We start from the raw sequence: 12,538 nt of genomic DNA, 5'->3' as shown, positions 1-12,538 counted from the left end.
TATGATTTATCTGAAATCTAGAATTTAAATTTTTATTTTTATTAATTCAATAATTCAATAAAAAAAATTTAAGGTTTTTTATGATCTATATTAATTTTTAAAATCTCTTTTAATATAATCACATTATTAATTATTGATAGACATTTTTAATGTGATTCGACCTTTATCTTAAAAATGAACTGGAATGAACCACATAAAATAGTTAAAAATAAACCAGAAGAAACCACATATAAAATGGTTAAAAAAATTGATGATTATCTGAGACCATTTCAAAATTAGTCCAATAACATTAAATTTAAAAAAATATATATATTATTATCGGATATGACTGTTAATTAAAAATAATCCAGTAACTTCAGTGCCTGTCCAATTGGTTTTGGTACATTTATTTAAATACATTCCTTTGCTCATTTTGGTCGATTTTTTCGCATCGCTTCTATCGATCTCTCTCACAGTCGAAACGGCCCGTCATCTTGGATCCGTAGGACGTGATACTTATAATGGAGATGATAAAACGAGATCTGCAATACGACGTTTTCATAAATCACAGGGGAACTGATGTGAAGAAGGGTCTTGCGAGCATCATCTATAATCTATTCAAAATTAAAGATTGCAGACTGCAGGTCTTCCTCGATCAAAAGGAGATTCGCTGCGGAGTTGACGTCTCGACTGCAATCGAAGAAGCCATTAAAAGTTCCCACGTTCACATCGCCATTTTCTCGGAGCGCTATGCTGAATCGAAATGGTGCTTGGATGAATTGGTTTCCATTTTGGGTTCCAAACGAAAGGTAATTCCAGTGTTCTACGATGTTGAACCTACGGCTCTTCGGTATATTAACAGCGGATGTTATCAGAAAGCCTTTGAAAAACACAGACGGCGAGTCACAGTGGAAAAGACGGAAAAATGGAAGAAAGCCCTCTTGGATGCCTCACTTCTTAAAGGCGAGCTGTGCAACACGAAAGAACAGTAAATACATACTTTACTCTTTTCTCCTTAATGTGCTTCATGTATAAATTTCGGTTCTAATAATTTTTCCTGACCAGAATGAGGCTGTTTGCTTTTTTCAGCGACCTTTGGGACTTTTCGCAGAAAATTGTGGATATTGTATTGAAGGAATTTGAACAGGAATCATTAGCTGTGACCAAAGAGCAGGCGGCGAAGGATTTCCCTGTTGGTGCAAGTGAATTGGATGATTTCCAATTTATTAAGGAATTCATCACAGAAGAATTTGCACTCGCCCATGGGCCGGATGAGGATAGGCTGGATCTAAGCGTGCTGCTTCAGGCGGTTGAGGATAGGGCGGATCTACGCGATCTGTTTGAGGCGGATGAGTACGGACCGGCTGTAAGTGAGTTGTTTGAGGCGGATGAGGACGGGGCGACTCTGAGCGAGCTCCTTGAGCCCGATCAGAAGGATGGGCCGACTCTGAGCGAGCTGACTACTGAGGCTGATGAGGATGGGCCAGCCGTAAGCGAGCTGTGTGAGACGGATAAGGATAGGCCGGCATTAAGCGAGCTATTTAAACCGGCTGAGGATAAACCGGCGGAGAAAGATAGGTCATCTATAAGCGAGCTGTTTAGAGCGGCCCGGGGTGGACTGGCGCTAACCGACACGTCTGAAGATGGACCGGCTGTAAACGATTCGTCTGAGACTGAGAGCGAATCGGATGAGGAGAAATAAGTTGCAGTTTTGTGGAGAGAGGATGCTTTTGTAACGCTCTCACATTTTGTTCCGAGCAGTGTAATCCCAAGTGATTTTCGAGTGTGTTTTATCTGTTTCGAAGATAAACCATATTAATTGGTGCGCTAAATTCGTGGTTTAATTTTTTTAATGTAATTTTTATGGAATTTTTTTTCAATATTCATGGATTACAAAAATCTAATTCTAATCATACACTGATTTATTTATTTAAAATTTCAAAAAATATATATATTTACAAAGATTGAATTTTTGGTATTTAATTTTTACTTTAATTATTTTATTTTATTTTTGTGAAAATAGATTTATTCTTTCTCATTTTTTTTTACATGGAATTTACCTTTTGGACATTTGGATTGTAAATTATATATTGGGTTGTGTTAACTTCAAATGTGATAAGAGGAAGCTTGTTTGAAACAAAAATAAAAAAGCAATGTAAGCAACTAAAAAATGTAAGAGGAAGCTTTTTTGAAACAAAAATAAAAAAGCAATGGAAGGGACTAAAAAATGTAAGAGGAAGCTTGTTTGAAACAAAAATAAAAAAGCAATGTAAGCTACTAAAAAATGTAAAAGAACTTGTCAAATAAAAAAAGATGATAAAAATGTGCAATATCATTTCTCAAAACATCAAATATGGCATTTGCAACCAACATACAACCATCACCCAGGGCATTTGCAACCAACATATCATTTTCTACCTATCCAAAGGACCACCTGCATAAAGAAGCTTACAAAATTGCATGACAGACTTGACAGAAATGCAACAACATGTACAATTAGATATTTGCAATGAGCCAAAGGCAATAGGGCTCATCTCTAAGCCCTTCCACAATTGCATCTTCAATTTTTGTGTTTGACAAAACCTAGCAACTCGTGAAACCCATTTGGAGTTACAATAAGAGTTTCAAGTGTTACATGGACCCATGAAACTCTCCTAGTCCCTCCCGCTTACTCATTACATCCTTTGTTTCTATAACACTTTCTATTCAATAATTTGGAATACAAATTATGAGCATGACCTAAATATCCATCATATGGTGAATATGCGAGCTCGTTGTTCAGAATAGCAATGCTCTCAATGTAGAGACACAAACACAAGAGGGCATTCTTATAGCAAATAGCACACACATATTGTTAACATTAATTTCCAGAAAGATTAGTTAAGAAAAAATAGAGAATTGCATTAAAACATTATCTAAAGAAATTGTTTAATGATAAGCAGAAAATATAAGCTACAACATTTGTTTGGGCTTTAAAAACTTTATGATAAATTAAAATAACCACTGTTTTTTTAGGCTTGCAACATTCAAATTTCAAATATACCTTGATGTTCCAAACTATGCAAATTTATTGAAGGGAAATGAAAATTTCTTGATCATATTGCCGTAAAATAGAAACAAATCAACCTACCACAGTTGCAACTCCCACAATCAATGAGAGACAGGAAAACCAACAACAATACAATAGCTCTCCACATTGCTATCCTCTCCAATTCTGGATAGACCACTTTCTGCAGTGATTGGAGAGAATGCAGCCTCGTTTTGTCGTTACTGAAAATCTAACATCTGCTTTCAGCTAAAACTGATCATATAATAAAGCCTCATTGTTCTGCCACAACAGCATATGCAATTCCTTCTATGACTAGACATGATCAGTGTATCGCAGTTTGTCAGTCTGCATCAACATCGGTAATAATGCAATAAATATTTGTTTATAAAAACACCATCTTTTGCCTGAAATAAGCATCATCAACATCATTTACAGGATAATTCTTATGTTCCTTTCCATCATAGCCCACATTGCAAGCCCCAGAAGTGATGATTGACACTATGTGATTCATTTCACTAGTTTCAATCCCACTTCTTCACCCCCATGAGCATCACCCGATGCAATGCGTGCTAAGTGAACTGTTAAAAAACCATGAGAAATTAGTCAATTATGACTACCTCTCATGGAATTGGTCATACGTGAATGACTTACTTAATGCAGTTGAATCCCAAAATGATATCTAATATAATGCACTGCGTAAACCCCCTAATGCTTAAATACAAAAAAAGAGTGAAGGGATCTCTACTTGAATGGTTCATGAGGCACAATACTTGCTAAGGTTTTGCAAATGGGGTAGCAAGCTAAGTGGGTTTGATTGTGGGGAAAACTCCACAGTTAAGCATGCTTGAGCCAAAGGCGATCTGGGATGGGTGACCTCTCGGGAAGTCTTGGTTATCGAGTGCAAGCCCTGGAAGTGATGATTGATGCTCTATGATTCATTTCACTGGTTTCAATCCCACTCCTTCACCCCTGAAAGCATCACCCGATGCAATGCGTGCTAGGTGAACTATTCAAAGACCATGAGAAATTAGTCAGTTACGACTACCTCTCATGGAAATGTTCATACGTGAATGACTTACTTAACGCAGTTGAATCCCAAAATGATATCTAATATAATGCACTGCGTAAACCCGCTAATACTTAAATATTGTGTTTCTCTTTCAATTCTCTTTTGTGTTTTTCTTTCATTAAGCGTTCTACATTTGGTTTTTCCTCTTCATTAGTCGTTAATAAACATTACCCTCTACCCAGGGGACTCTTATTCCCTCACTAGTAGTCACAACTTCAATTTGCATGCAGGAATTGGTTCCATGTATAGTAAAGGCCTACCCTCCTAAGGAGCTTAGATTTCAATGATTTCCTTCATAAAACCCACTCGGAATGCATTACACTTGTTAGCCTGACATTGCCCATGCTTACACCCATAGCCTAATCCTCCAAATATTGGAAAATCACCATAACTCATTACTATATTTTACATAGGTTACTTTATAACCCCATAAAACCATAGCTTCAACAGGAGCCACAATGGAAACAATTGCACATGAATATACATCAAACCTAATAGCAATTACACATCACTTGACTAAAGATATTCACAATATAGTTTATACCCATTGTTGCATTCACCTTGATTACCTAGAAACAACAAAAACATCACAACTTCAACAACTATTGCAGGGCAGAAATTTGCTAAGAAAAATGGCCCCCATTCATGACTACAGAGCTATTAAATCAACTAAAACACAATATATCACTTGAACCCATTACTGCATTTTCCATTGGGTAGACGAAAAGCTCGCAAGATTGCAGCATTGACCATTACAAATAAATTGTTCACCGAAAAGCTGAGCACCAACCTTGAAAACATGGCTCTTAAAAAAAAATATTTTATGTCTTGGCATCACAGAGCATTACGGTATGGACATGTGAAATTACACAAAAGTTAAAACCACATCGAAAAAAAATAAAATAAATAAATTTAACTTACATTGCCCCGGGTCTTTTTATGAGATCTGAGTTCAAAAATACTTAAGTGACAAGAGAACCCCAACCAGTAGTCACAATTTCAATTCCCATGCAGGCCTCTGTTCCATGTTAAGTAGAAACCTCACCCTCCTGAGGAGCTTAGATTTCAACGATTTCCTTCATGAACCCACTTTGAATGCATTGCACTTGTTGACCTAACATTTCCCATGCTTACACCTAGAGCCTGATCCCCCCATTGTTGGAAAATCACCATAACCCATTACTATATTTTACATAGGGTACTCTATAACCTCATAAAACCCTAACTTCAGTGAAACCACAGTGGAAACACTCACACATGAATATACATCAAACCCAATAGAAATTACACATCTCTTGACTAAACATCATCACAATATAGTTTATACCCACCCATTATTGCATTCACCTTGATTAGCCAGAAACGTTGAGAACATCACAGCTTCAATAACTATCTTTAGGTAGAAATTTGCTAATAAAAATGGCCCTCGATCATGACTGCAGAGGTATTAAATCAACTAAAACATGGTATATCACTTGAACCCATTACTGCATTTTCTATTGGGAAGACAAAAAGATCGCAAGATCACAACATCGACCCTTACAGATAAATTGTTTAGCAGAAAACAGAGCACCAATCCTAATAACATGGCCCTTAAAATAAAAAATTATGTGTCTTGGCAGCACACAACATGACGGTATGGACATGTGAAATCACACAAAATTTAAAACCACATTAGGAACACGGAAAACGAAATTAACTTACATGGTCGCGGGATTTTTGTGAGATCTCAGTTTAGAAACACTAAAGTGACAAGCAAAATTCGATCCAATAGAAAGGACTAGATTAGTGAACAAATTCTTTTGAGGCTATCACCAAGGCTCACATATGAATTCATGGATGCCACTAACAATGAGCTGCAATGTGGACCTGTGTTCAAGATTATATCGAGAACGATGAATTTGAATAGTATCATCACAAAAAACTTCACCAAAAAACATTTATCAATATAATAATATAATCGAAAATATGTATACATGTGACATATATTTAATTTTATAAAACAATATATTAAAACAAAACAATAAATTATCTAGGATATTGTAAGCATATTAAAATTAATGTCATAAATAAAGTCGTACACATTTACTATGCAAATTTATATGAATATTACCTCATTTAACTAAAATGTTATTTCATTATGTACTCAGCATATAATACATATACAAAATTATTGAAGTAAATTACTATCCCACATCATAATCAACGCGTAATCAACATAAAATAATATTTCTTTGTTGCATGTAATATTTCTTGTGCCATATTAATATAAATTTAGCTAGCTTACTAAAAATAATGGTAACACACTTGGTATTTTTGGATAAAGAACAACATGCACTTCTCAAAATTATATAAAATACCAAACTAACACATTATAAATTATTACTTACATTTTACTCCATTAGAAATACGAATTATCTTGCATAAGTTCAATAAAGAGAAGAATAAAGTGATGACGTTTTCTGACTTAGGTTACTCAAATGAGCACGAGATGGAATAGTTAAATGTTCATTGTTTCATGATTTGAATTTTCTTTTATTTGGCCACTTCTCTTAGACCATGTTATGTTCTTTGACACATTGCAAGTGAAATCCATGAGATGGGATTGTACTACCTAAATCTACTCCCATTTTCAAGGTAGAAATGGACATACGAACAGAGAGGAACAAATGATCATGTATGATAAAAAGGGACTTCGTTGGAACTTCTTAAGAGTACCATTTCCATATTTATATGTATCACTAACCTTGCATAGATTTGAAGGGCATTGAGATCAAATTTAATAACTTTGAATGAATTTGAGATATGAAGATACCTTGATGGTGTATTTTTGCAAGGAATCCATCAAAGCTCAACCATGTGTTTCAAATTGTATTGGGTATTTTTCTGTTGCAATGTTATTTACATATTTTTAGGCTAAGTTATATAATACTATAGTTTGACCCCAAGTTGTATTGGATATGTACATATGTTATATAGTTTAGTGAGCTAGTATGATTTTGTGGCGACAACGTTTATGCATGTTTTCTTTGGGTCAGGGTGGTTGTGTATGTTTTCTTTACGTTGGAATTATTGTTTGATATTGTGCCAAAGAGATTATATGCTAAAATTTCAATGATTCCAGCATTGTATGTAGTAATAACACACACATATAATACATTGTGGGTACATACCAAGTCAAATAGGAAAGTATGGGGGGTTGGGACTCCATTAAAGGGAAATGGGGATAATGTCTTAAGAAAAGGGGCTAAAAAAAGGAATATAATATTATAATCCTAAGTCCTGAGTCTTATTTTCATAATTTATCCTAAGTTCCTAAGTGATGAGAGAGTTGTTAAGTGGTGGGAGACTCATTCCTTGAGGGTTATGTGTCAAAATATAGGCATGCATATATAAAGCTTGGGCTTAGTGAGAAAGCCGCCATTTTAACCATTCTATCATTCTTGTTAGGGGAAGTAGGGTGTGAGCTAGTCATCCATGGTAACCATGTGACATTGTGAACCATGTAAAATCCTAGGTAGATTAGGGAAAATAATTCTCCTTGGGTTTCCTTGGGGAAGGTTGAAACCCTGGAAGGATAATTATCTGGTACAGGTTTGTGTAAGGATAGATTTCGCTTACAGTATGAAGCTACTTTAAATCTAGTAGGTCTACCCATGATCTACCTAGATGGGAAGTGTAGTAATCAAGTGCAACACAACTCAATCCAATCCCAAACATGCACATTTAAACTAGCAATCACAAAGAGACCAGAAAAACTATTTTCCCTACAATGATAGTTAGCACATACATATGCAAATACATTAAGAATATATCATGTAAATATCAATGAAATACACAAGAGAATCGAGGAAAATATCTGAAGCTTGTGTTATACCAAATCAATGATACATAGTTTCACTCTCTTACAAACTTCACCTATAGTGTCCTCCTCTTCAACACTCACTATCCATTGGACTTGTTATGCTAGTTGTTGGTAAAAAGTTTTATTGTAATTACCGAGGGTTTGACCACAAGGTGCCAACAAAGGGCTCGTGGTAGTCTATTATGTTGCTGGCATTTTCAATCTTCAACAATGGAAGAAGGTCTCAACTAAGGTGTTTCAATACTTATAAGTGGTGTTTTGGGGCTTTAGGAAGTGATAGGATTCATTTCCTTAATTCAAATACACATTAAACTTATAAACACCCAAAAATATACTAAATAACTCTTGCACAAAAGTAAATATATGCATAATAGGAAATTTAACATAAGATTTAAAAAAAAAATAAAGAAGACATGCAATACGATCACACTCATCCATAAATTCATATATAACTCCGTTCAAATATATATATATATATATATATATATATATATATATATCCAAACTAGTTCAATCTGTTGAAATGCAACAAGAAAATCCTAATTTAATTTGTCTTCGAATTAAATTAGGAATTAAATTGTAATTCCACATCTCATGACAACTTGTAATATTTAACTAAGTTAATTTGACTTAGTTGACTTAGTTAATTCGATTTGAGAGTCTAACTTGAGTCATGTAGAGTGTCCCTACTTTATAGGAGCCCTGGTTGAGTTTATTTTGAGTTGTATTTAATTAATCCAGCTTAACTGAGTTAAAGTCAGTTAAACTAGTTCCAACTGATGGAGGAACAAGTAGGAGGTCAGACATTGGGGTGTTGATTCATGTGTTCAACCAGTTATGTCATGATTCACTCATAAATAACTCATGCATGTCGGATTTGAGAGTTACCCATTTGAGATTCGAGTTCAAGGACAATGTACTGTCAGTTGTATAATCATTTGATTTGTACAAGTGGCCCATGCAATCAGAGGAAGGCCTATGAGGATTGTGCAATTCATAATTGTTGAATGTCCCAATTAAATATGGGCCAATTCCCAAGGGAACTGTGAAAGGAAATAGGATCTTGGCAGGCAGTAGAATTGGCTAAGTATTGGCTTAGCTTGTCTGGGAGGCACTGAGATAGATAGAGATAGTGTTGAGGTTGCTCAAGCTTGAGCAAAGCATTGTAATCTTCTCCTATTTTCTAATTAATGCAATATACAAAGAGCAGGGGTTTTTAGCTGTGGCTTTCCCCAAGAAATAATTGTGTTATGTGTGATTGAATTCTTTCTCTTGTATGCTTCGTGATTTCATCAATCATTTATTGTTTCCGCTGATGAGTAGAGTAGATTCAATTCAATTATTTTAGCATATTACAATATACAATGTGAATATACAAGGAATTTCTAAATGGTATCAAAGTTGAAATCACTATAGAAGAGGATAATACAAGTTTGTCTTTGGCAGGAGAAATCAAATTTCCAGTATCATACTTCAGAGCCAGCAGGATGTCATTCTACGAATTGAGACTTGAATATGCCCTTGAGGGTAGTTCGAACTATATTACTTGGAAGGAATGGATGGAGGCAGCATTGGAACACAACGGGCTTAAGGAATTCATAAAAAAATATATTCCTAAGCCAAGTGATGCTCAAGATCTGGAAGACTAGAGAAAATGTGTGGCAAAGGTGAGAAGGATTATCCTAGAAGGAGTTTGAGATCATATTATCTCGAACCTTCACAATAAGGAAACTCCATTTGAAATGTTGAAGGCCTTGACATACATGTTTCAAAATATTAGTGACCACAAGAAGTTGGCACTGAAGGACAAGCTCAAAGAGATCAAGATAGAGAAGGGTGACTCAATACTGAAGTACTTAACCAAGTTCACCTAATGTCGAGATGAGCTTGGAAGTGTCTATGTTATGGTTTCTGAAGATGATGTAGTGATCCTAGCACTTCTACGCCTTCCCAAGAACTAGAACAACTATTAGGACTCAGTTAATGGGGGGGAAAATCTACCAGAGTGGGAGCAATTTTGGTCCAACTTGGTACAAGAAGATATTCAGTGGAACACCAGAGATGGATCATCATCCAAGCATGATGATGAGGAGAACTCTGCCTTAGATGGAAAGGTGAAGAAAGGAAAGGGGAAGTCATCCCATTCCAAATCAGATTCCAATCAAGGCGAAAATAAGAAGGACATGTCGAAGATTAAATGTTTTCATTGTCATGAGTTGTGACACTATACCACAAAGTGTCAACATAAGAAGGTCAGTAAGCAGCCCTCAGGAGGAGCAACACGTGAAGCTATTGCTTCAAAATTCAAGCTCGATTTCACTCCCATCACTTGCATGGTGACATTGGTGGTGGGTAGTGTGTGGTATCTAGATAGTGGAGCCTCATTCCATATGACCGACCACAAAGAATTCTTCAGTGACTTGGAGAAGATGGACCTCCAAATGCACATCAAGATGGGAGATGATGGGAGGTATAGAGTGACCGAAATTGGTATTTTTACCTTTTATAGGGAGTTTGGTTCTCCTCTCACATTAAAAGACGTCATGTACATCTTGGGTTTGAAGAAGAATTTATTTTGGTTTCCATGTTGGAGGATCGTGGCTACGATGCGATATTTAGAAAGGGGAAGGCTTTCCTTCATAACATAGCCTCAGGACAGGTGAAGTGGATTGGGGTTTGAGTGAAGAACCTCTACAAATTGGATGTAGAATATTGTGTTTCTTTGAGCACAAAAGAAAAGAAGGTGCAGAGTCGAGACATCGGTGAGCCGTGGCATAGAAGAATGGGTCACTTACACCAAGCTTTGAAGATCATGTGGCAAATTTCTACAAGACTTCCCAAGGGTATACCATACCATAGAGACACATGCAAAGAGGTACATTGGGGAAGTACACCAAAGCTTCCTCTCATGATAAAGGCAACTGAGCACAAGATATTTTTAACAGAGTTCACTCAGATGTGTGTGGACCGTTCTCAACAACATCCACGACCAAGCATAGGTATTATGTAATATTTGTTGATTATTTTTCTTGTAATTATTTGATTTTCTTCATGCAGAAGAAAGATTAGTCGTTCAATAATTTTTTTGAATTTAAAGCACTTGCCGAGAATGATACTGGCACAAAAGTTAAATCTCTCAGAAGCGATAATTGTGGAGAATATGTGTCGAATGAATTCAATAACTTCTATGCATCATAAGGAATTCGATGGGAGTTAATAACACCTCATAACCCATAGCAGAATGGGGTGGCTGAAAGGAATAAAAAAAGTATTTTTGGAGTTACACAGGCGATGTTACATGATCAGGGCCTACCATTATAGTTGTGGGTTGAAGCATGCAACATAATTGTTTGTTTGCAGAACAGAATCTCTCGTCGAATTATTGGGATGAGTACACCAAAAGAAGATTTTCCAGGTAAGAAACGAGATGTGGAACACTTTAGGATCTTTGGTTCATCCGTCTATTGTCATGTTACCAAGGAAGCATGGAAAAATCTAGAGCCAATAGCTAGTTTGGGCATATTTTGTGTGGTACACTGATATCAAGTGTAGCTTCCATAAAATAGGATGACAATGGTTTGTAGAGATGTGAAGTTTGATGAAGAGAAGGCCATGAGATTTTCCCTTGAGAGGGAGTTTTAGTTACATGCATATGAGGAGATCTTAGCTCCAAAGGAGGAACCTTAGGGTGATTTGGATGGAAGATACATCAGATGGATGTGAAGACAACATTCCTCAATGGTATGATTGAGGAAGAGGTGTATATTGAGCAGTCTGAAGGATTTGAGACCTTCAATAGAGAGTCGCATGTGCGAAGACTCAAGTGAGCATTATATTGACTCAAACAAGCACCCTGTGCTTGGTACACCATAGTTGACAACTATTTCACCGGGTTGGGCTTCACCAAAATGAAGCAAATGTGAACCTTTACCATATTGTGGTTGAAGGTAAATTTTTTATTATAGTATTATATGTCTATGATTTAATTCTAACAGGTGATGAGAAGCTAATAAAATCTTGCAAAGAGGATCTTGTAAGAGAATTCAAGATGAAGGACTTAGGGATCATGCATTACTTTCTTAGTATGGAAGTATGGCAAGGAGATGAGGAACTATTTGTCTCTCAGGGAAAGTATGCCAACGCGATACTGAAGAAGTTCCACATGGATAGAAGCAAACACATGGAGACTCCTCTAGAAGGTAATTGGAGGAAGGAAGATGCTACTTCAGGAGAAGTATTGGAGACTATTATTTATATATAGCTTGTGGGTTCACTTATGTATTTGGTGAACACACGATCGGTCATGTGTTTTGCAGTTAACCAGCTTAGTCAAGCCATGGTTAAGCCAACCAAACTTTATTGGAAGGCAGCTAAACATGTCTTGAGATACTTCAGAGGCACCACTTAGTTTCGTATTTGGTACAGACAAACAGATCGAGTGAATCTTCAAGGCTTCACAGATGCAGATTAGGTAGGGAATCCACATGACTAGAAGAGCACATCAGGGGAAATCTTTAGTATTGGGTCAGCAATTGTTTCTTCGTATAGCAGGAAGTAGAGATCAACTACAATCAGT

General features: G+C 36.2%; 1 protein-coding gene across 1 annotated transcript; it reads left to right on the top strand.

Annotated features, from left to right (window-relative positions):
• The first annotated feature begins 405 nt into the window (after positions 1–405).
• Positions 406–1,812, top strand: LOC149202033 (disease resistance protein RPS6-like). The gene is made up of 2 exons (XM_089399887.1): positions 406–967; positions 1,069–1,812. Exons 1-2 carry the CDS (start codon positions 501–503, stop codon positions 1,679–1,681), a joined length of 1,080 nt encoding a protein of 359 aa, XP_089256013.1. The 5' UTR covers positions 406–500; the 3' UTR covers positions 1,682–1,812.
• Positions 1,813–12,538: the final 10,726 nt, after the last annotated feature.

The sequence above is a fragment of the Pinus tabuliformis genome, chromosome 2_1 (genome assembly GCF_031772625.1).
Source record: "Pinus tabuliformis cultivar Carrire ecotype Pingquan chromosome 2_1, CPIR1, whole genome shotgun sequence".
In the NCBI taxonomy this organism is placed as follows: Eukaryota; Viridiplantae; Streptophyta; class Pinopsida; order Pinales; family Pinaceae; genus Pinus; species Pinus tabuliformis.
This window is presented reverse-complemented; position numbering and strand designations above follow the sequence as displayed.

What these genes read in the sequence shown, in the direction of transcription:
- LOC149202033 (XM_089399887.1), top strand. Translation starts at nt 501, where the DNA reads ATGGAGATGATAAAACGAGATCTGCAATACGACGTTTTCATAAATCAC. An exon ending in CTGTGCAACACGAAAGAACA is followed by an intron (nt 968 to 1,068) that starts GTAAATACATAC and finishes TGCTTTTTTCAG; the next exon opens with CGACCTTTGGGACTTTTCGC.